General features: G+C 43.5%; 2 protein-coding genes across 4 annotated transcripts in view; one reads left to right on the top strand and one right to left on the bottom strand.

Moving 5' to 3' along the window:
• Positions 1–2,521, bottom strand: part of btbd6b (BTB (POZ) domain containing 6b) — a 118,926-nt gene extending 116,405 nt beyond the window's left edge. The window contains exons 1-4 of one of the 3 annotated variants that reach the window (XM_060829500.1): positions 2,384–2,521; positions 801–1,131; positions 596–686; positions 139–257 (exon numbers count right to left, since the gene is read on the bottom strand). In XM_060829500.1, the coding sequence (XP_060685483.1) occupies positions 139–257; positions 596–686; positions 801–1,036 (446 nt within the window). In that variant the 5' untranslated portion in view covers positions 1,037–1,131; positions 2,384–2,521. Of the gene's footprint in view, positions 1–138; positions 258–595; positions 687–800; positions 1,132–1,263; positions 1,820–2,383 lie in introns of those variants that run through there. The other 2 variants (XM_060829502.1, XM_060829499.1) reach the window with 2 other exon arrangements.
• Positions 1–23,745, top strand: part of brf1b (BRF1 RNA polymerase III transcription initiation factor subunit b) — a 475,772-nt gene that overhangs the window by 247,478 nt on the left and 204,549 nt on the right. The gene's annotated exons all lie outside the window — the stretch shown is intronic.

The raw sequence follows: 23,745 nt of genomic DNA, 5'->3' as shown, positions 1-23,745 counted from the left end.
AGTCGCAGACAGCATTTTAAAAGAAGTATCTCGGATTTTAAGTGAGTGATCAAATAACATGCTTTAAATGGTTATTCATAGTCCCCACGCCGCTCCTCCCCCCCACACACACACACACACACACACACAGTCACTTACTTTAGCAGAATAAGGAAAGCTGCGGGTTCCACATCTGGAATATGAATGTCGGGCTTATCCTCAGCGAGTTCCCCGTAAAACATGGCATAGAAAACGGAACTGCCGACTGCCAGAATATACTGGAAGGGAATAACACAAGTTCAAAACAAACAAAAGATTAGGAACGCGGCGCACACATTCATTAGCAACGCCTTTCCCTGCAGGATCCGACATGCAAAAAAAACCATTCCTTGTATGTAATTTCTAATGCGCTTAACTGCTTTTTTTGAAAGAAAGAAAACAATAATTAGTTGCCAAGCATGCAAGTGGAACAATCGCTCCCTGTCACGCAACTCTCAGCACACTGGAGTTCAAATAAACGGATCGATTTCCCCGCGCTGATTGTGACCCCTGTTTAATGCATTCATTTCCAACAAAATACACTTCAAACAGCTCCCCTGGTTAAGGCACAACACACCTTATGAGCTGGAACTCTCTGTGTACATCCAGGAGGACCCACAATAAAATGCACGTCGGCCATCAGTTCGTTATTGTACATCATTGCATTTCTGCAAAAGAGAGCGGCAGCATAACGTTAGGTTATTTAAGAAAATAATTTGGGAAAAATTAAAAAAAACACCAACAGGAGTAAACCGAGAGGCGGGAAGGCAGTGAGTGGTTACCTTTCCCGGAGAGTGGGGTAAAAGGATTGCCAGTTACTGTTCTGGATGTGGTTGTTGTTGAGATTTTGTTGCTGGCCCTGGCGGAGCAGGAAGCTGCGCTTGGAGCTGCTGCTGTTGCTGCTGACAGTGTTACCAGAGCCGCCACCACCACCGCCGCTGCTGCTGCTGTTGCTGTTCTCGCTAGATTGCAGGCTGCTGTTGCTGCTGTGTTTGGAGGGATACAACTCTGCAGCCATCTTCTTACCCAGGGAAAGCGTTACGATCTCATAGCAAGCCGGGAGCTTGCTACCGCTGCTTTCTCTCTTCACACTCTTGGGCTTTCTCAGGGTTTCTAGAAACATCAAACAACAAAAAAAAGTCAGGGATAGAGATACAAACCCGAAAGTCTCCGGGATTTACAGTGGGCTCTTAATTCACATTTATATATAAAAAAGGAAAAGCAACTTTCTGTCGATGTACTGACCCTGGATATATTTCACGAGCAACATAAAGATTCTGGATTGTTTGAGTTTAATTTTCCACCAGTGGATGCGAGCCAGATTTGCAGTAAAGTTTTTTTCACCCCCTTCAAGACTAAGTCACACTGTAAACAAAACAAAAAAACCTGCGACTGTGCTCTTCCTCTTCCCTCCTCGTCCTTCGACTTGAAAAATCCCCAAAGATTAAAACACTCCAGTAAATATCCGGGCCAAGAGATGGGGGGAAAGGAAATTCTGCCGAGATTTGTTATAGGTTTTGTTGTTGGTCTTTACACGCTGTTTGTCTCTTCCCGGGTAAAAAGTTGGAAGAGTGCAGTTGAGGCTTTGTTTCTTCCCCGCCAGCGAGATATATTTTAATTCCGACCTGTAGACTTTACTCCAGAGCTGCCTGTGAATCTACAAACTATCAGATCGTGCTGGCTCGCTCTCTCTCTCTTTTACGAACGGCAGGTGTTCACGTGATGAAAACCTAACCCAAACATCAGGCTCCAATAATAAAAAGGAAGGAGGGGGTGAGCTTGGAGGGGAGAGAGAGGGGGACGGATGAGTACTCAGCCCCGGATTGATTGGGAAATGAAGATGGAGAGGAAAAAGGGGCTGGCGGACACAGAGATTTGCGTGTCAGTCTCCAATCAGCCCACCCACAATCACACAGAGACACAATTCTGGATCTCACTGCACACACCAGCCCTGTGTGTTTGTGTATTCATTCCAGGGGGTGTGTTAACGTCCCGACCGGCTCAGGTTAAACCGATAAATCGGGGTGGGGGGAACTGCCTTTGGAAATTAAAGTTCACTCAGGATCCAATTTAATGGCAGCTTTTAAAACGCACGGTTCAGCGGAACAAATACAGCCCCTTCCTCCCCCATACTGGTTAATCAGAGCCGCAAACTGATTCTTTTTGTTTTTGTTTTAATGATTATACTGTGGTCAGCAAACGTGAGGAGGGATACCTCCACAAAAACACACACACACACAGCACTCGATCCGCCCGGCCCCACTCCCAGGCCAAGCTGGACAGTCTCATTGCAAAACACGCCCTTATTGTTTTTCCCTTCTGTAAATCGGCTGAGTCTAGCTTTGTTCAAGCTCCCCTACTGTACCTGGGCGGCTTTTTCTTTTAGCTGGCCGGGGTTAGGAGAGAAGAGGCGGTGAAAGTTTGGGTTCTTCGATCCTCCCAGCAGCAGGAAGCCATGATCCAGCTCTGAGTCTAACTATCCCTCCTCCTGCTCCTGTCCAAACCAGCGATTCCGGGAAATCGGGCAAGCGCTGGGAGGTTGGGCTTAAAGATAAACCATCTGCTTTCTTCAACGATCCCAACCTTCATCAGCAGAGGGACTCCGTGCTCCCAATCCTGGCGAATAAAAATCCAGGCCTTGCAGGATTTAAAGGGCACGTTATTTTTTTAAAAGCGCCAACGCTTTATTTGTCAAACATTGGGTGTCATGACACAAGTCTCAAACATCATGCAAAAAAATTACTGATGGCAATCTGCAGTTGATATGACTCTAGTGTTCTTTTCGTTTAACCCTTGCAATGCAGTATTAACGGCGACAAGTTTAATAGTACTCTGTAACACTGGGTTTAACAACCAGAAAAATCTGAATATTATCTAGTGGCCCTGTTGATGATGATGGAACCTTTCTATTGATTTAAGGCATATGGCTGCGTTATCACTAAAACCTAGAATAGAAACACTGTTGGAGGTACCATCTTTCAGGTGAGGCATTGCTGAAATGTTCCATCTGCCCCCTCAGATGGACATCAAAGATTCAATGAGGCTCTTGCTTTTCTAAGAGGAGAATTGCATTATCTGGTGTGGCTAGTTCCTGGGAGTGATGATCACCAACAATCTGTCTTCATCCACTTATGTTTATGCTACAGTCAAGAAAGCAGAACAATGCCTCTACTTCCTCAGAACGCAAAGGAAATTCACAGCGTGTCCATAAAGACTCCAAGGAATTGTTATAGATGAATCATAGAAAACATCCTATCGGGATGCATTAGGGCTTGGTATGGCAACTGCTTCGCCCAGGACCATAAGAAATTACAGAGAGTTGTGAACACAGCCCAGTCCATCATGCAAGCCAACTTTCCATCCCATTGATTCCAAATATACTTACTGCTTGAGGAAGGCAGCCAAGAAATTTGGTGACAGTGATCACAACTGCCTCACATTTAGCATAGCCTTGGAAAGTGAAAGGAGCAATTACTGAGGGAAGGTATTCAATTGAGGAAAAGGAAATTATGATGCTATCAGACAGGAGTTGGGAAGTATAGACTGGGAGTATTTGTTCCACAGAAAGGGCATAGCAGACACATGGAGACTGTTTAAGGAGAAGTTGTTGCGAGTGATGCACAAATTTGTTTCTCTGAGACAGGTAAGAAGGGGTAAGATTAAGGAACCTTGGATGACGAGAACAGAGGAACTGCTTGTCAAAAGGAAGAAGGCAGCTTACGTAAGGTGGAGAAAGCAAGGATCTAGCACAGCTTTAGAGGATTACAGGCTTGCTAGAAAGGAACTCAGAAGTGGACTGAGGAGAGCCAGGAGGGGGCATGAAAAAGGCTTGGCAAGAAGGATTAGGGAGGACCCAAAGGCGTTTTACTCGTACATGAGGAATAAGAGAATGATCAGGGAGAAGGTAGGGCCGATCAGGGATAGCGGAGGGAACTTGTGCATGGAGTTTGAGCAGATAGGGGAAGCCCGAAATGAGGTTTTTGCTTTGGTTTTCACCAAGGAAAGGGAGCTTGTTATAAATGAAAACTTAGAGGAGCTGAGATCAAGATTGATGAAGTTGATGTGCCAGAAATTTTGGAAAACATTATGATTGAGAAGTCCCCAGGGCCAGGTCAGATTTATCCTAGGCTGCTCCTGGTAGCAAGAAAGGAGGTTGGTCAATCGCTGGCCAGGATATTTGCCTCCTCACTCTCCACGGGAGTCGTATCAGAGGATTGGAAGGAGGCAAATGTTCCCCTTTTCAAGAAGGGTAATAAGGAAATCACTGGCAATTACAGACCAGTCTTACGTCTGTGGTCAGCAAAGTTTTGGAAAGAATTCTGAGGGACAGGATTTATGACTATTTGGCAAAGCATAGTGTGATTAAAGGGGGTCAGCATGGCTTTGTGAGGGGCAGGTCATGTCTCACAAATCTTATTGAGTTCTTTGAGGAGGTGACAAGACAGGTCGACGACGGTTAAGCAGTGGATGTGGTGTATATGGATTTCAGCAAGGCATTTGATAGGGTTCCCCATGGTAGGCTCATTCATAAAGTCAGGAAGTGTGGGATACAGGGAGATTCGGCTATCTGGATTCAGAATTGGCTGGCTGACAGAAGGCAGAGATGGTTGTAGATGGAAGGAATTCTGCCTGGAGGTCAGTGTTGAGTGAGGTCTGGTGGGGGGGAGCTTGACTAAGTAGATGTGAGAGGATGCTTCCTGTTATATGAGAATCTGGAACTCTTTTTAAGTAAGCAGTAGATAGATTCTTGACAAACAAAGGGGTGAAGATTTATATAGAATAATCTGATCAGCCATGATCTTATTGAGTGGCAAGCAGTCGCTTGTTCCTAACTTGAATGCTATGTAAAAGGACCATATAAAGACATTGCGCTATTCATTAGGGGTTCTGATGTTATTTGTTTCAGAATGCTTGACTCTATTGGGCATCTTCATAGTGTTCTGTCAAAGAGTGAGAGAGCTACATAACATCTAATGTTAGCAGGTACTTCTGGAACCAGAAGTCAACATGTTGGCACATGTTAGTCTGCATGGCCCTCATACGTTTCACAGCCAGGAGGCATGTGTGAATGTGCCTTCCGTGTCTGCTGCATGAGAGCAAGATTGTTTAGGCACTAATCCAAATTTTCCACACCTCAGTAAGTTTTAATGCACTGTCTAGTGAAAGAATGGCCAGTGTTAGCCCTGCTGCCTCACAATGCCAGGGACCTGGGTTTGATTCTAGCCTTAGGTGACTGTGTGGAGTTTGCGCATTCTCCCCCATGTCTGCGTGGGTTTCCTCCAAGTGCTCCAAGTTTCCTCCCGTAGTCCAAAGATGTGTAGGTCAGGTGAATTGGCCATGCTAAATTGCCCATAATATTCAGGGGTGTGTAGACTAGGTGCATTAGTTAGAGGTAAATGTAGACTAATAGGGTAGGGGAATGGGTTTGGATGGGTTAGTCTTTGGAGGGTCGGTGTGGACTTGTTAGGCCTAATGGCCTGTTTCTACACAGTATGTCTTTGACAGGGGAGTTGCTGAGAAGCTCCTACTTCTATTGCCAGAATGCAAATCACGAGACATGATCTTAGAATCAGAGAAATGGCAATCAAGAAAGAAATCAGAAAACAGTTTTCGCACCAACAATTGGGGACTTGATTGAATCATAATGGTTGACATCTCAACATCATTGGCTAATCTGGGTCAAGTGATGAATTCATAGGGAAATAAGGTAATAGTCTCTCAACATGGAGTCAAGTGGAGTCCCCTAGCTCTTAAAATGTTGTCTTCATATTAAGTAGTATGTTTCTCCCCCATCCTGCCAAACTCCCCACCCCTATATTCTTTGATCCTCATTTTGAGGTATTGACTGTTGGGGTGCAATATCATAGAGTAAAAAATGAGGTCTGCAGATGCTGGAGATCACAGCTGCAAATGTGTTGCTGGTCAAAGCACAGCAGGCCAGGCAGCATCTCAGGAATAGAGAATTCGACGTTTCGAGCATATGCTCCTCCTTCAGGAATGAGGAGACAATGAAGGAGGCAATATCATAGACTCAGGCTGTAGACCAAAACCACTTTAATTAAGGATGATTATCTTCACTCCTTCCCCACCACCAACTCCCCTCGCCCTGGATATTCCCATTGTAGCCCAGCTGTGATCAGCTAATTTGACAGTCTGGGGATTTAAACCAGTGACAGGTTTAGGCAGCAGACAGGCATATTATTTGTGAAATAGACACTGAACCAGCAACACAGGAGTGCAGTCACTTAAAAGAAAAATGAAAGTGTCATTACAGAGCTAAGTGATTGGAATTGAGTACTCTGAGATAATCTGAGATAAAGAGCGGCTTGCTCTTTCTTTAATCATACACCATCATTAGTAAAATAATCCTATTTACAGGGACTTATAAACCACTTCAGAAGAACAGATGTGTTTGCATATACAGGACTCTGGATCTTCAATAAGTTCAACTCTCTGATAAAAAGAAGGGACAGAACTTGCATTTATTGATAAAACACATTTTGTAACCTCCTTGTCTCCCAAAGTGTTTAAAGTCAATACACAACTTTTGAAGCAGTCACTATTTTGCTGCAGGAACCAAAGCAGTCAGTTGCCCTCAGCAAGGTTCTAATAAAGGCAATGTGATAAATGACCAGCGAGTTGGTTTAATGTTGAAGAATGTTAGTCAGGATGCTCCTCCATGGAACAGATTATGTTCCCTTCCAGTGACAACAAATGAGAACCCAGGTCTAACCTGGTGCATTTGAAAGATGGCGTTTGTGGAAGTGCAGCACTCCTTTGTAATGCACTAGGGCATTAAGCATGGATTATCTGTTCAAGTCTTTGGAATGGGGTCTTGTGCCCACATCTTCTCACTGTCACATGTACACACTCACTGAGTCATTGTTGGGGAACATAGTGTATTTTCAAACTGATTTTGTATATGTCTTTCAAAAATTGGTACATTGACTGATGAGTTATTTTCCCCTTCCTGTTTAGATCACTAGACTGTTACAGTAGCTGAGTGTTCCATTGCCCAACCATCAAGTTAGCAGCTATTGGCTGTCTGCGAGTTGCGAGTTTGCAGTGCAGTGGTATCCTGTTCCTGCCTGTGTGCAGCAGGATATGCACACATTTGGGTGTTACTGAGTTAAATTCAGGAGTTGGAATCGTCCCCACACTCAGCACAGATAGGAACCAAATCCAAGATGTGTTCAGTCCTTCCGGCTGTCATTGAGCTGATTTTGTTTTTTTCGTGCCTAGAAATATGTGTTAATAGCTACTAGGTCTGAGATTTCATGTATTTCTCTGCATTGAAATTCCATAATTCCAAGAATTTGTTCACAAATTATTGCAAAACTGACTAAAAGTGAAACAATTCGCTACGTTATGAATTTCTTTGTTCCAGTTGTGTAGCACTTTGTGTCAGGAGAGGAGGAGGCAGTAATGTTGGTCTTTCCAACTTGATTAATTCCATTCTTGTTCAAAGGGCAGCTTTGTACCCATCTCTTCTCAGTATCCTTCTTTGACGTCTAATCTCACTAACTAGATAAAAAGGCGAAACCCTGCTTAGCTGTTTTTAAAAATGTATTCACTGGTTATAGGCATTGCTAGCTGAGCCAGCATTTATTACCCATTCCTTATTGTCCTTGAGAAGGTGGTGGTGATCTGTGTCTTGAATTGCTGTAATCTTCAGATATGCTAAAATAACTGTGCTGAGCATGTATTTTTCACTTGCTTTAACCTGCGTCCCAATAGCCTACCACCATGTTTTAACTTGAAATAAGGGAAGTAATGTTTTGATCACTGACCAGAAATTGAAGTGGGCTGAAAATGTGTTGCTGGTTAAAGCGCAGCAGGTCAGGCAGCATCCAAGGAACAGGAAATTCGACGTTTCGGGTATAGCCCTGATGAAGGGCTTATGCCTGAAACGCGAATTTCCTGTTCCTTGGATGCTGCCTGACCTGCTGCGCTTTAACCAGCAACACAATTTCAGCTCTGATCTCCAGCATCTGCAGTCCTCACTTTTTACTTGAAGAAATTGAAGTGGACTAGTTGTGTTGTTATGATCCCAGCCAATGTTATTACTGGTCAACTAAAATCAAAGTACTGTGGATACTGGAAATCTGAACAGAAAATGCTGGAGAAACCTGACAGGTCTGACAACATCTGTGGAGAGAGAAATAGAGTTAACATTGGAGTCGAGTGTGATTCTTCAAAGTACCAAAGACTGGACTCGATCAATGGTATATTCTCTGCCCGGGATGAGTACTGCTCCAACAACAATAAAATCAGGATGAAAAGGAATTTATGGTGGTGATGTTCCCATAGTTCTCCTGCCCTTGTCCTTCTAGATAATATAGGTTGTGGGTTTGCAGATGCTAAAGGAAGCAGAGTAGACTTCCTTTAGCATCATAGTAGAATTCATATCAGGGAATTCCTGTTTTAGTTCAGAAGAGCCCAAGGCAGAGACTAGATAGGCTTGGCTTGTTTTCTTCAGAATAGAGAAGACCGAAGGGGGACATGAATGAGTTGTATAAGATTATGAGGGGTATGGACTGGGTGAATAAAGAGCAGGTGTTCCCCTTGGTTGAGGGGTCAGTCATGAGAGGGCGTCGTTTTCAGGTAAGGGGCAGGAGATTCAGAGGGATTTGGAGAATAAAGCTTTTTTTTCACACAGTGGGTGGTGGGAATCTGAATACACTACCTTGGAAGGCAGTGGAGGATGAAACCTCACAACCTTGAAAAAATATTTGGATGAGCACTTCAAATATCATAACATTCAAGGATATGGGACAAATGCAGGAGATTGAGATTGGCGAACTTTTAAATGGTAGTTCAGTTGATGCAGAGTCATAGAGGTGTACAGCCCAGAAACAGACCTTTCAGTCCAACTCGTCCGTGCCCGTGCCAACCAGATATCCCAATACAATCTAGTCCCACCTGCCCCTGCCAGCACCCGGCCCATATCCCTCCAAACCCTTCCCATTCATATACCCATCCAGGTGCCCTTTAAATGTTGTAATTGTACCAGCTTCCACCACTTCCTCTGGCAGCTCATTCCATACCCGTACCACCCTCTGTGTGAAAAAGTTGCCCCTTAGGTCTCTTTTATATCTTTCCCCCCTCATCCTAAACCTATGCCCTCTAGTTATGGACAACCCCACCCCAGGGAAAAGACTTTGTCTATTTACCCTATCTATGCCCGTCATGATTTTATAAACCTCTATAAGGTCACCTCTCAGCCTCCAATGCGCCAGGGAAAACAGCCCCAGCCTGCTCAACCTCTCCCTATATATCAAATCCTGCAACCCTGGTGACATCCTTATAAATCTTTTCTGAACTCTTTCAAGTTCCACAACATTCTTCCGACAGGAAGGAGATTGGAATTGCACGCAATATTCCAAAAGTGGCCTAACCAATGTCCTGTACAGCTGCGACATGATCTCCCAACTCCTGTACTCAATACTCTGACCAATAAAGGAAAGCATATCAAACGCCTTCTTCACTATCCTATCTAATTGCGACTACTTTCACAGAGCTCTGAACCTGCACTCCAAGGTCTCTTTGTTTAGCAACTCACCTAAGTGTATAAGTCCTGCTAAGATTTGCTTTCCCAAAATGCAGCACCTCGCATTTATCTAAATTAAACTCCATCTGCCACACCTCAGCCCATTGGTCTATCTGATCAAGATCCCGTTGCAAATCTGAGGTAACCTTCTTCGCTGTCACTACACCTCCAATTTTGGTGTCATCTGCAAACTTACTAACTGTACCTCTTATGCTTACATCCAAATCATTTATATAAATGACAGAAAGCAGTGGACCCAGCACCGATCTTTGTGACACTCCACTGGTCACAGGCCTCCAGTCTGAAAAGCAGCCCTCCAACACCACCCTCTGTCTTCTTCCTTTGAGCCAGTTCTGTATCCGAATGGCTAGTTCTCCCTGTATTCCATGAGATCTAACTTTGCTAACCATCTTCAATGGGGAACCTTGTCGAACACCTTACTGAAGTCCATATAGATCACACCTACAGCTCTGCCCTCATCAATCCTCTTTGTTACTTCTTCAAAAAACTCAATCAAGTTTGTGAGATGTGATTTCCCATGCACAAAGCCATGTTGACTATCCCTAATCGGTCCTTGCCTTTCCAAATACATGTACATCCTGTCCCTCACGATTCCCTCCAACAACTTGCCCACCACTAACATCAAGCTCACTGGTCTATAGTTCCCTGGCATGTCCTTACCGCCCTTCTTAAACAGTGGCACCATGTTTGCCAACTTCCAGTCTTCTGGCACCTCACCTGTGACTATCGATGATACAAATATCTCAGCAAGAGGCCCAGCAATCACTTCCCTAGATTCCCACAGAGTTCTAGGATGCACCTGATCAGGTCCTGGGGATTTATCAACTTTTATGTGTTTCAACACATCCAGCACATCCTCCTCTGTAATATGGACATATTTCAAGATGTCACCAACTATTTTCCTACATTCTATATCTTCCATGTCCTTTTCCACAGTAAATGCTGATGCAAAATACTCGTTTAGTATTTTTCCCCATCTGCAGCTCCACACAAAGGCCGCCTTGCTGATCTTTGAGGCAGCCTATTTTCTCCCTAGTTTCCCATTTGTCCTTAATGTATTTGTAAAAACCCTCTGGATTCTCCTTAACCCTATTTGCCAAAGCTATCTCATGTCCCCCTTTTGCTCGAGTTGATGGGTCTTTTCTGTGCTGTATGACTCCATGAATCTATGAAGAAGACTCCTCAGGAGAGTGTGGTTTCACCGTGGCCTAATATGAGAGCGAAATCTCATCTTTTTGATTCCATCATATGTGTTTTCTCCACCTGCTACAGCACAAGTCAGCAGAGATGCGTGACTGGGCTATCTTCTCATGAATGGATGTCGTAAAGAGTTGGAGAAGATATTTGAATACTAAGACGTGAGCAGAATCCTGCAGATGCTGGAAGTCTGAAATAAAGGTGGCACAGTGGTTAGCCGTGCTGCCTCACAGCGGCAGAGACCCGGGTTCAATTCCTGCCTCAGGCAACTGTCTGTGTGGAGTTTGCACATTCTCCCCGTGTCTGTGTGGGTTTCCTCCAGGTGCTCCGGTTTCCTCCCACAGTCCAAAAATGTATAGATTAGGTGAATTAGCCAAGCTAAATTGCCCGTAGTGTTAGGTGAAGGGGTAAATGTAGGGGAATGGGTCTGGGTGGGTCGCTCTTCGGAGGGTCGGTATGGACTTGTTGGGTGGAAGGACCTGTTCCCACACTGTAAGTAATCTAATCTAATCTAAAAGTGTGAAATGCTGGAAAGGGTGCTCTCGCCCTGTAACATTAACTCAGTTTCTCTCTCCACAGATGTTGTCAGACTTGCTGAATATTTCCAACATTTTTTACTTTTATAACATATTTGAATTGTCACCCCTCCCTCTTCAGAAGTAAATCACTTTACAATGAATCATACTCAGCCTTTTGGTATCTCAACAGCTAAATTGGTGCCGTCGTTGTGCAGAGTACAGGTCAGTCAAGAAACCCTGCAAACCTTTGGCCTTCTTTAGTTCTGGCTTCTTGGTGCAACCCTAATTTCATCACCCCACCATTGATGTCCTTGTCTTTAGTTGCCTGACCCCAAGCTCTGGAGTTACATCCCTGAATTGTTCTGTGTGCCTATCTATATCTCTCCCCTTTTGAGACAATCCTTTAAATTAACCTATTTGGCCAAGGTTTTATTGAGGAGAAAGTGAGGACTGCAGATGCTGGAGATCAGAGCTGAAAATGTGTTGCTGGAAAAGCGCAGCAGGTCAGGCAGCATCCAAGGAACAGGAGATTCGATGTTTGGGCATAAGCCTTTCTTCAGGAATGAAGATTGCCCGAAACGTCGAATCTCCTGTTCCTTGGATGCTGCCTGACCTGCTGCGCTTTTCCAGCAACACATTTTCAGCCAAGGTTTTATTGACTTGTCCAAATACTTCCTTGTAGAACTGAGTTTTGTTTTCACGACTTTCCTGGGTAGGCACCTTGGGACGTCTTGCTGTGTTATAGGCACTATATAAGTGCAAGTTGATTGTTTCTGAGTATCTCTGCAGTTGGATGTAACAGTATTCATTGCTCATGGCTAATGACATTGAAACAGTTTCTTTTAAGATTGGGTTCTGTCCAGGATATTAAGAATTAACTATATTGTACAGATGACCACCTTCTCAAGGGTAACCAGGGACAGGCAATTAACGCTGGCCCAGTCAGCAGCACCCACATCCCACAAATGAATAAAACAAATTGTTGAATCAGGGTTAACTAGAATGAAAACTTGCACCTTCAAGCATTATTGATTCGGATTCATTCCTACAGTTATCCAGTAGATTTCATGGTAATTCTCGGTAGTTCTCATTCACAGATGCCGATGTTTATTGGCTTTTTGTTTTGTGGTAGATTATTTGCCCGGTAGGGGTTTGTATTGAGTTTTTTGGGTGAGAGTTTGTGAGTGGCATGTGCTGTCAGTGAAGAAGAGACATCAGTTTAAAATAAGGTTTGGAAAGATTGTTTTAGTCAGAGAATGTTTTTGAGCATGGAATGTTTGCCACAGGGAGTGACTGAGAAAAAGACAATCACTGCTTTTAAGATAAATTATGGAGAAGCAGAGGGAGATGCAGGCTGTACACACAGCATAGGGTCGTGGAATTAGTTTTGGACTGCCCTAGCAAAGACTGGTGTATGCATTGCTGTGCTGTTGGCTCCTGTGGTTCCAGTTACTTGCCTGTTCCAGTCAGGATGGCGCTAATAGTGTCACAGTTGGCCTCAATCACTCCTGGGCCAGGGAAGTGAAAAATCAGCCAGGGTTCATGTCCTCGACTACTATCCAATAGCTTTTGCTGGACCCAGAGCTCCTGAGGGAGGAGGAAGAAAAGCAGGGAATGTTTTTAGAAACTGCTTCTGTACCGTGGAAACCAGATACACAAAATGACATTCATGAAGTGAAACAGGCCTTTCATTGAGGTAGGAGCTGAGCTCAAACTCCTGGGATTCTTTGCGTTGGAGCTGGAAACAGGAATGGCTGCAGCAGTGTTTGAAAGGAAATATTATAGTGTCTGGTAGAGGGAGGAAGCTGATGTTGCTTTATGAAAGATTGGTTGTAGCTCATGGTAACTTGTCATTTGAAACTTGATGTTGCAGAGTTTGACCGAGCTCTAAAGATCATGTAAAATCCATGTCATTTTGTACATCACATACTGTCATTTGTCTGATTGTGTGCTGTGCCTCCACTCTCATAAAGGATTAGACAAACAGAAGTCTGTTCTTTCAGTCTGGGCACAGCAGAGCAAGCTGTCTGTATCCTAAGTCAGTTTCCATTGGAGACACACAGTTTAAGTAATTTTTTTAAGATGTGTCAGTTGGGACTTAGTAGCAACCTCGTTGCTAAATCAAAGGGTTGTAAGTTCAAATTCCAGTCCAAGACCTGAGTGCAAATTCTAAGCTCACACTACAGTGTAGAGCTGAGAGAGTACTGCACTGTCAAAGGTACTTTCCTCCAGGTGACATAGAGTCATAGAGTTATACAGCACAGAAACAGACATTTGAATCCAATATGTCCATGCTGAACAGGTATCCTAAGTCAATCTAGTCCCATTTGCTAGCACCCAGTCCATATCCCTCCAAGCCCTTCCTATTCATGTACCCATCCAGATGCCTTTTTAAATGTTATGATTGTACCAGCCTCCACCACTTCCTCTGGCAGCTCACTTCATACACACACACCACCTTCTGTTTGAAAACGTTACCCTTTAGGTCCCTTGTATATCTTTTCCCTCTCACCCTAAACCTATGCCCTCTAGTTTGGGACTCCCCTACCCTGAGAAAACAGCATGACTATTCGCCTTATCTGTGCCCCTCGTGATTTTATAAACTTCTATAAGGTCACCCCTCAGCTTCCCATGCTCCAGGGAAAATAGCCCCAGCCTATTCAGCTTCCAAGCACTCCAAACCCGGCAACATCCTTGCAAATCTTTTCTGCTTTATCCAGTTTCAAGTTTCACAACAATTTCCATATAACATTGAAAAATGGCCGAAGCAATATGTTGTACAGCCGCAACCTAACATCCCAACTTCTATACTCATTCAAGGCAAGCATACTGACCAATAAAGGCAAGCATACTGACCAATAAAGGCAAGCATACTTTTTTCAATTCCTGATGAAGGGCTTTTGCCCGAAATGTCGATTTTGCTGCTCCTCGGATGCTGCCTGAACTGCTGTGCTCTTCCAGCACCACTAATCCAGAATCTGGTTTCCAGCATCTGCAGTCATTGTTTTTACCTCCTTCAATATCTTGTCTACCTCCGCCTCCAGCTTCAAGGAGCTATGCGCCTGCATCCCAAGGTCTTTTTGTTCAGCGACATTCTCCAGGATCCTCCCATAAGTATAAATCCTATCCTGAATTGACTTACCAAAATGCAGAACCTCACTTTATCTAAATCAAATTCTTATCTGCCACCCCACAGCCCATGGGCCCATCGTATCAACGTGACATTATACCCTGAGATAACATTCTTCACTGCCCATTGTGCCAGCAATTTTGGTGTCATCTGCAAACTTACTAACCGTTACTCCTATATTCAAATCCAAATCATTTATATAAATGACAAAAAGTAGTGGACCCAGTACTGATCCTTGCAGCATTCCATTGGTCACAGACTTCCAGTCCAAAATACAACCCTCCACCACCACCCTCTATCTCTTTTGAGCCAATTTTATATACAAATAGCTAGTTCTCTGTGGATTCCATGTGATCTAATCTTGCTAGCCAGTCTTCAGTGCAGAACCTTGTTAAACACCTCACTGAAGTCCATATCAACAACATCCGCGATTTTGCCTTCAATCTTTTGTCACTCCTTCAGAAAACTCAATCAAATTAGTAAGACAAGATTTCCCACAAACAAAGCCATATTGACTATATGGATGTAAGTTAGCTTGCTGAGCTGGAAGGTTTGTTTTCAGATATTTCGTCCCCATGACTAGGTAACATCATCAGTGAAAGTATGATGATGTTACCTAGTCATAGTGACGAAACGTCTGAAAACAAACCTTCCAGCTCAGCGAGCTAACTTAAATCCATATCATCAACCGGAGCTACAAATCTCAAAAATGGCTACCATATTGCCTATCCCTACTCAGTCCTTACCTTTCCAGATACATGTAAATCCTGTCCCTCAGGATTCCCTCCAACAGCTTCCACCATTGATGTCAAGCTCACTGGTCTGTAGTTCCCTGGCATATCCTGACCACCTTTCTTAAAAAAATGGCTCCACATTAGCCACCCTCCAATCTTCCAGCACCTCACCTGTTGCTGTTGATGATACAAATATCTCAGCAAGGGTCCCAGCAATCTCTTCCCCAGCTTCCTGTAAAGTTCCAGGTAACACCTAATCACACCCCAGGGATTTACCCAACTTTATGCATTTTAAGATGTCCAGCACCTCCTATGTAACAGTGACATGTTAAATAAAGGCTCCACCCTGTCATCTTAAGTGGACTTAAAAGATCTTATGACACCTTTTCGTAGAAGAGCAGGGGAGTTATTGTAAGTGTGCTGGCTGATGTTGATCCCTATCTTAACATTACAAGAAACAGATAACCTTTACATTCTCCCAATACTGTTTGCTGTATTCAAATTAATTGCTACATATCCGACAACACCACAGCGAATGCACTTCATAAGTACCTCACCGTCCATAATGTCAGCAGTTGGCAGGCTGTAACAAGTGGTGTGTCACAGGGATTTAACGCTGGGCCTCAAATATTTATAATCTATGTAATTAATTTGATGAAGTGGCCAAATCTGTGATCGCTAAGCAAGTTGTGAAGAGGATTTAAGGCATTGGATCACAAGTGAGTTTGGGAGCTCTCTTGAAGCTCAGTTACTGGGCAGCTCAAGTGAGTACCAACAGCTGTGAGGTTCCTTCAAATCCTTGAGTTTTGTTTAGGCCGCTGTGGCCAAATGAACAAGGTTTTTGAGGCCTGATGACTATTACAAAAAACAATTGAAAACCATGCATTTCCTTTTATTTTCCCAAATAAAACCCTGCTGTTTGAACAAACTCACCCATACGCTGAACACTTCTCCTTGCCCACTGCTCAGCTGCTAATCCCTAGCTCCCTGCCCAACTCAGGAGGTAAAACAAAACTCCCTAACCCTGCCAAAGTCACATGAAATCTGAGGCATTAAAATTGGATCTGCAAGAAAATAAAATTGGGAAGAGTTGATATAAGCAGTCTGCGGAAGAATATTGACAGGTTAAGTGAGTGGGCAGAGATTTGGCAGATGGTGTTATACTGTGGGAAAGTATCCAATCATCTAATTTAGTTCAGAGAAATAGCAAGCACATTATTTAAAGAGACAGAGAGGCCTGTGTGTCCCAGTACCTGAATCACAGGAAGTTTGTACAACAAGTGATTAGGAATATGAGAGAATTAGAATATAAAAGTAGGGAATGTTTTACTTTAGTTGTAGAGATCATTGCAGATGACACTTGGAGTACGTGGAGTTGGATGTTTTGAGCTACAGGGAGAGGCTGAATAGGCACGGGCTGTTTTCCCTGGAGGCTGGGGGCTGACCTTATAGAGGTTTATAAAATCATGAAGGGCATGGATAGCCAAAGTCTTTCTCCTAGAATAGCAGACTTTAAAACTCAAGGGTGTTAGTTTGAGAGGGGAAAGATTTAAAAGGGCCCTGTGGAGTAACTACTTCACGCACAGGAACAAGCTGCCAGAGGAAGTAGTTGAGGCTGGTACAATTACAAAATTTAAAAGGCATCTGGATGGGGACATGAATAGGAAGGATTTAGAGGGATATCAAACAAATGCTGGCAAATGGGAAGAGATTAATTAATGATGTCATGGATGAGTTGGGCCAAAGGGTTTTTTTCCATGCTGTACATCTGAGTCTATAACTTTATACAGTATACGTTAGTTAAGAAAGGGTGTAATTGTGTTAAAAACACTGCAGAAAAGTTTCATCAGTTAAGCTAGAAAAACGATCATTGAAACTCAAGGCAATACAAGACTTCCTATTATCATTGTGAACCTTCATTGCACTCTCTTCTAAGACTGGTATGTCTTTCCTAAGCATAATGAAAGAGAAACTCAACAGGTCTGGTAGCATCCATGGAGAAAGAAATGTTTCAAGTGCAATATGCTTCTCCTTTCACCTGAAAGATGCTGGGAACACAAGCAGGAGGATGGAAGGACACAGCAAGCCAGGCAGTCCCAGCGGGTGGAAAAGTCCATGTTTCGGGTATAACCCTTCTAGGTATGAATATGTAGTAACGTGGGGTAGAGGATCAAATGGAACAGATGGTAAAGGTGTCCTGGAACAAAAGGCAAAATGAGTGCTAATATACTAGAGAGCAGATGTAGTTGAAAAGTAGGGTTTAATAGCAGAAACTAGGTCAGCTCCACTGAACATAAACACATGCAATTAAGACATTTGGGGGTTTTGGGGATAGGGAGGAGGATAGAGGACAGCATGGAGTGATCTAACTTAGTGGCATCTGTGCATTTGGAAACATCCCCTCACCCAAGTTTATTTATATGCTGATAGGTTGAACCCTGAGAAACACAATGTGTCATATCTCTTTACCCCAACTCTATATCCAACCATGACATAAGGTTGCTTTCAGTTTTGTGTGCTTTCATTTTTTGTGAAAAATCTTTTCATGTTGAACTTTTCAAATTTCTTTTGAGTTCAGCATTCATAAAGCACCTTCATCAACTGAGATAGCTATCTTCTAAAGTAGAGTTAATCTTTGCTCACTCACTTTGAATAATTGGTGCTTGTCGAGGAGCTCCACTTCCATCACTGCTGATGGATTCCAATAACTTTATTATTGCTCATATGAAGCTGAAGTCTGCAGTTACATGATTTATTTTTTAAATAATGAACTGATATTTGCATTTTAAAAAAATCCACATGCACAATTCTTGAATTTATAGAACTTTGAGAAAAGTTATGCCTGCAGCATCTGCAATTCCCTTACCTAATACTCTACAGTGGAGATTATTAGATTCTGGGAAATTGTCCACCTTAGAGTTCCACTATTTCCTGTATTACTTTTTTATTTTACTTGTATCCTCTAAGCTTCACTTTTTCATTTTGTTTCACTCAAATCCCTCCACTTTACAATACTTAGTTACTAAGTTATAGTTACTAAGTTTGCAGATGACACCAAAATTGGAAGTGTAGGAGACAGCGAAGAAGATTACTTCAGATTACGATGGGATCTTGATCAGATACCTCTTGATCAGATGGACCAATGGGCCAAGGAGTGGCAGATGGAGTTTAATTTAGATAAATCTGAGGTGCTGCATTCCAGAAAGGCAGGAGTGGTAAGGTTCTGGGGAATGTTGCTGAACAAAGAGACTTTGGAGTGCAAGTTCATAGCTCCTTAAAAGTGGAGTCGCAGGCCGATAGGATAGTGAAGAAGGTGTTTGGTATGTTTTCCCTTATTGGTCTGACCATTGAGTATAGGCGTGGGAGGTCATATTGTGGCTATACCAGACATTGGTCAAGCCAGTTTTGGAGTTATTGCGTGCAATTCTGGTCGTCTTCCTATCAGAAAGCTCAGGGGTGAACTTATAGAGGTTCATAAAGTCAGGAGGGGCATGGATAGGATAAATAGACAAAGTCTTTTCCCTGGGGTGGGCGAGTCCAGAACTAGAGGGTATAGGTTCAGGGTGCGAGGGATAAGATATACACGGGATCTAATGGGCAACCTTTTAACGCAGAGGGTGGTGTATTTATGGAAAGAGCTACCAGAGGAGATGGTAGAGGTTGTACTATTACAACATTTAAAAGGCATCTGGGATGGCTATATGAATAGGAAAGGTTTAGAGGGATATGGACCAAGTCCTGGCAAATGGGACTAGATTAGGTTAGGCAATCTGGTCAGTGTGGACGAGTTGGACCAAAGGGTCTGTTGCCATGCTGTACATCTCTATAACTACTCTTATTTGACTACTGTTTTATTGTTACCCAATATTATCTTTTCTGTGTATGTCCTTCAGATCAATTCTCCTTTACCATTCTCTTTCCCTTAGTAATTAAGAAATTAGAAATAATCCATTTCAGTAAAACCTTTTGTTATCTTTCCGATCCCTTGCATTATCTTTTTGTACTCTGGTTTCTTTGCATTCCTTAGTTGTTTTTAACAGCTTTCTCAAGCTAATGGATAGTAAACATTGCTGCCAGGGTGTGCTGAAGCTGAGGGGAGTCAGTGTTCAAGGTGATGAACAGAGGGCCAGTTAAGCTGACTGTTTTGTCCTGAATGGTATTGAACATCTTGAGCACAGGAGCAGCACTCATCCAGGCAAGTGGAGAGTAGTTCATCACAGCACGAATCTATGTCTTGTAGATGGTGGAGAGGGGAGACAGGGTGTGTCTTATGGTGGGCGGCACGGTGGCACAGTGGTTAGCACTGCTGCCTCACAGCACCTGAGACCTGGGTTAAATTCCCAACTCAGGCGACTGACTGTGTGGAGTTTGCACGTTCTCCCCGTGTCTGCGTGGGTTCCCTCTGGGTGCTCCGGTTTCCTCCCACAGTCCAAAGATGTGCGGGTCAGGTGAATTGGCTGTGCTAAATTGCCCGTAGTGTTGGGTATGGGTGGGTTGCGCTTCGGCGGGTCAGTGTGGACTTGTTGGGCCGAAGGGCCTGTTTCCACACTGTAAGTCTAATCTAAAAAAAAATTTGCCACAGAATTTCTAACTTCTGAGTACCTCTTGATGCCAGAGTATTTATATAGCTGATTCAGTTCAGTTTCTGGTCCCCAGAATGTTAAATCATGGAAGATTCTGTGATGGTAATACCACCATCAAGAAGCAATGGTTAGATTATGTCTCATTTGAGATGATCATCACTTTGCACTTCTACAGGGTGCGTGTTAATTGCCAATTTCAACCTAAGTTTGAATATTGTCCACATTTTAGGATGTAAGAGCATGGACTGCTTCAGTATCTGCGAATTTGTGAATGATGCTGAACATTGTGAAGTTGTCGCCTCTCACCATAGTTTAGGAGGGGAGCTGAAGCAGCTGAAGGAGGTTGGGTCTAGGAAATGACTCTGAGGAACTCCAGCAACCATATCCTAGGAATTATTTGAAAAGAGGAGCAGAGTGATACTGACACTGCATTCATTGTCCAGACACCCACAGAAAATTGACAGAGACAGGAGTTGGAATTCCATCATGGCAGCACCTGGAATTTAAATACAAGGAATGACTAAATCTGGAACAAAGAACTAGTGTCAGGAATGGCACCGTGAAGCTACCAGATTGTTGCAAAACCCCACCTAGTTCACTACTGTTCTTAGGAAAAGAGAATCTGCTATCCTTATCCACATGTGTATCTGGACCTGTGGTTGAGAGAAATTCAAATACTCAAAAAAAAAATTAAATTTGAAGCCTTCATAGAAAAGAGCTTTCAGATGCCCTAAGGTTGTAAAGAAAATTTATCATTCTGGGAATGCAAGGCCAGCATGTATTGCCGATGATAATTTTGTTGTGAGGTATTACCACACTGTCCTAATGGGATAGATTTTGACGGACCTAGCAGTTCAAGATTGGATATAAGTAAGGCGCTCTGGGCCATTAGCAGCAGCAGAATTGTATTCAAATACAATCAGTAACTTCACAGCTTGGCAAATCTCCCACTTTATCATCATCAAGCCAAGCTTGCAAACTTGGTTCAATGAAGAACGCAGGAGGGTTTGCCAAGAGCAGCATCAGACCAACAAGCAATTGCATTGTCAATTCTCATGAAGCTACAGCACACGCTAACTAGTATAGCAGTGTAGACTGAGCTAGACTGAGGATGAGATTGAATCTCTATAGTCTTTCCATTAGTGATGGAAGACCAGAAATGCAGGGAAGGAGAAGGCTACACAAACATCCCCATCCTCAATGATGGGGGTCTTGGAATGTCAATGCAAATTCTAAGGCTGGAGCATTTTCAACCACCCCCAGCCAGAAGCATTGAGTGGATATTCCATCCTAGCCTCCTCATAGAGATCCTGCAAACACAGATACCAAACTTTAGACCCAAAAATCTTAAGAAAACACTCAGGTCTGGCATCATTTGTGAGAGAAAACAGCGTTAATATTTCCAGTGATCCATCTTCAGAACTGTTCTTCCCACAATCCACATTCTTTCGTCATTTTTTGGTATCATGCAACATGAGTCTAACAGTGTAAAGACCGGAAAAAAAACCCAAAGAACTGCAGATGCTGGAAATCTGGAACAAAAATAGAAATGACTGGAAAATCTCAGCAGGTCTGGCAGCATCTGTGGAGAGAAAGCTGAGTTAACATTTCCAGTGACCCTTCCTCCCCACAGATGTTGCCAGACCTGCTGAGATTTTCCAGCCATTTCTGTTTTTGTTTCAGATTTCCAGCATTTGTAGTTCTTTGGGTTTTTTTTTGTCCAGCTTTTACACTGTTTGACTTACATTGCATGATGCTGAGAAATGGTGAAAGAAACAGGCCGCACCCCCAGCCCAAGATGTTCCAGTCCAGCTACAACTAAAAACATTGTCTAACTGATAAAGTGGAACATTTCCCAGGTATATCTATCTACAAGAAAAATCTAGCTCATTACCAACTCCATCAGTCAATTTTTGATTATCAGTAAAATGTTACTTTTATTCTGTTTTGAAATGTGGGCAATGCTGGCTGGGCCCAGCATTTATTGCCCATCCTGAGTTGCTCCTTGAGAAGGTAGGGGTGAGCTGCCTTCTTGAACCATTGCAGTCCACCTGCTGTGGGTTGACCCAGAATGCCCTGAGGGAGGGAATTTCAGGATTCTGACCCAGTGACAGTGAAGGAATGGAGATATATCCAAGTCAGGATGGTGAGTGGCTTGAAGGGGAACTTTCTGGAGATGGTGTTCCCATGTATCTGCTGCCTTTGTCCTTCTAGATGGAAGTGGTCATGGGTTTGGAAGGTGCTGTCGGAAGATCTTTGGTGAATTTCTGAAGTGAATCTTCTAGTTAGTGCACACTGCTGTTACTGAGCGTCGGTGGTGGAGGGAGTTGATGTTTGTGGATGTGGTACCAATCAAGCAGCTGCTCTGTTCTGGTTGGCGTCAAGCTTCTTGAGTGTTGTTGGAGCTGCCCCCATCCAGGCAAGTGTGGAGGATTCCATCATACCCCTGACTTGTGTCTTGTTGATGGCGGACAGACTTTGGGGAGTCAGGAGCCCACATCAACTCTAGCCTCCCAGCCAGCCGCGATCTGATAAAACAGGTCCACAGTTTCCCTAGCCCTGCACTCATCCCTGCGACATCTGGATTATGAAGATACCTGCGTCAGGCTCCTGCTTATCAACTACAGCTTCGCCTTCAACACTATGATCCCGTCCAGACTGATCTCAAAACTCTGAGATCTAGGTCTTGACTCCACCCTCTGCAACTGGATCCTCAGCTTCCTGACCCCCAGACCACAATCAATGAATATAGACAACTGCACCTCCTCTACAATAATCCTCAACACTGGCCCCACAAGAATGTGTACTCAGACCCCTACTATTCTCCTTCTACACCCAGAACTGTGTAACCATATTCCGAATGACCGCTGATGACACCACTGTGATAGGCCGGATATCAAACAATGATGAATCAGAATACAGGAAGGAGATGGGGTGCTTAGTGTCATGGTGAGATGATAACCATCTCTCTTCTCGATGTCAGCAAAATTAAAGAACTGATGGTCGATTGCAGGAAGAAAGGAGGGGACACACCTCCACCTACATCAATGAAGCTGAAGGGAAAATGGTCAACAGCATCAAGTTCCTAGGAATGACGATCACCAGCAATCTGTCCTGGACCTCCCACATAGATGCGATGTTCAAAAACAAACGTTGAACAAAAACAGAAGTTATTTGAAAAGCTCAGTAGGTCTGGCAGGATCTGTGAAAAGAAATCTTAGTTAACGTTTCGGGTTCCTCAAAACAAAGGGTCACGGGACCCAAAACATCAACTCTTATTTCTCTTTACAGATGCTGCTACAGACCTGCTGAGCTTTTTCAGCAGCTTCAGTTTTTGCTCCTGATTTACAGCATCCGGTTATATTCAATTCGATTCTTTTGATTTTTATTGTCTAGATCTTGTTGCATTTGAACATGAGGATGGTCAATGGTGACATTTAGATGATGAAAACATTACTTGTCACTTTTCAGTCCCAAACCTGGATATTGTCAAGGTCTTGCAGTATTTGGACAGATAATCCTTCAGTGTCTGAGGAGCCACGAATGGTGCTGAACATTATGCAATCATCAGCAAACACTCTTCTGACCTTATGATAGAGGGAAGGTCATTGATGAAGCAGCTGAAGATGGTTGGGCCTAGGACACTACCCTGAGGGACTCCTGCAGAGGTGTCCTGGAGCTGAGATGACTGACTTCCAACTAGCACAACCATCTCCCGATGTGTCAGGTATGACTCCAATCACTGGAGAGTTTTCCCCCTGACACCCATTAATTCTAGTTTTGCCAGGGCTCCTTGATGCCACATTCAATGCAGCCTTGATGTCAAGGGCTGTCGCTCTCACCTCACCACTGGAAAGGATGAATGTTGACTTTGACAATGCCATCAAACAGTACTTAGCTTGCAATAACATGTTCACTGATGCTCAGTTTGGGTTCCGTAAAGAGCACTTTGCTCCAGACCTCACTGGTATCTTGGACAAAAGAGCTATTGTTG

Source organism: Hemiscyllium ocellatum, chromosome 8, assembly GCF_020745735.1.
Source record: "Hemiscyllium ocellatum isolate sHemOce1 chromosome 8, sHemOce1.pat.X.cur, whole genome shotgun sequence".
Taxonomy (NCBI): Eukaryota; Metazoa; Chordata; class Chondrichthyes; order Orectolobiformes; family Hemiscylliidae; genus Hemiscyllium; species Hemiscyllium ocellatum.
The sequence above is the reverse complement of the archived record's forward strand: the minus strand, read 5'-3'. Positions and strand labels throughout refer to the sequence as shown.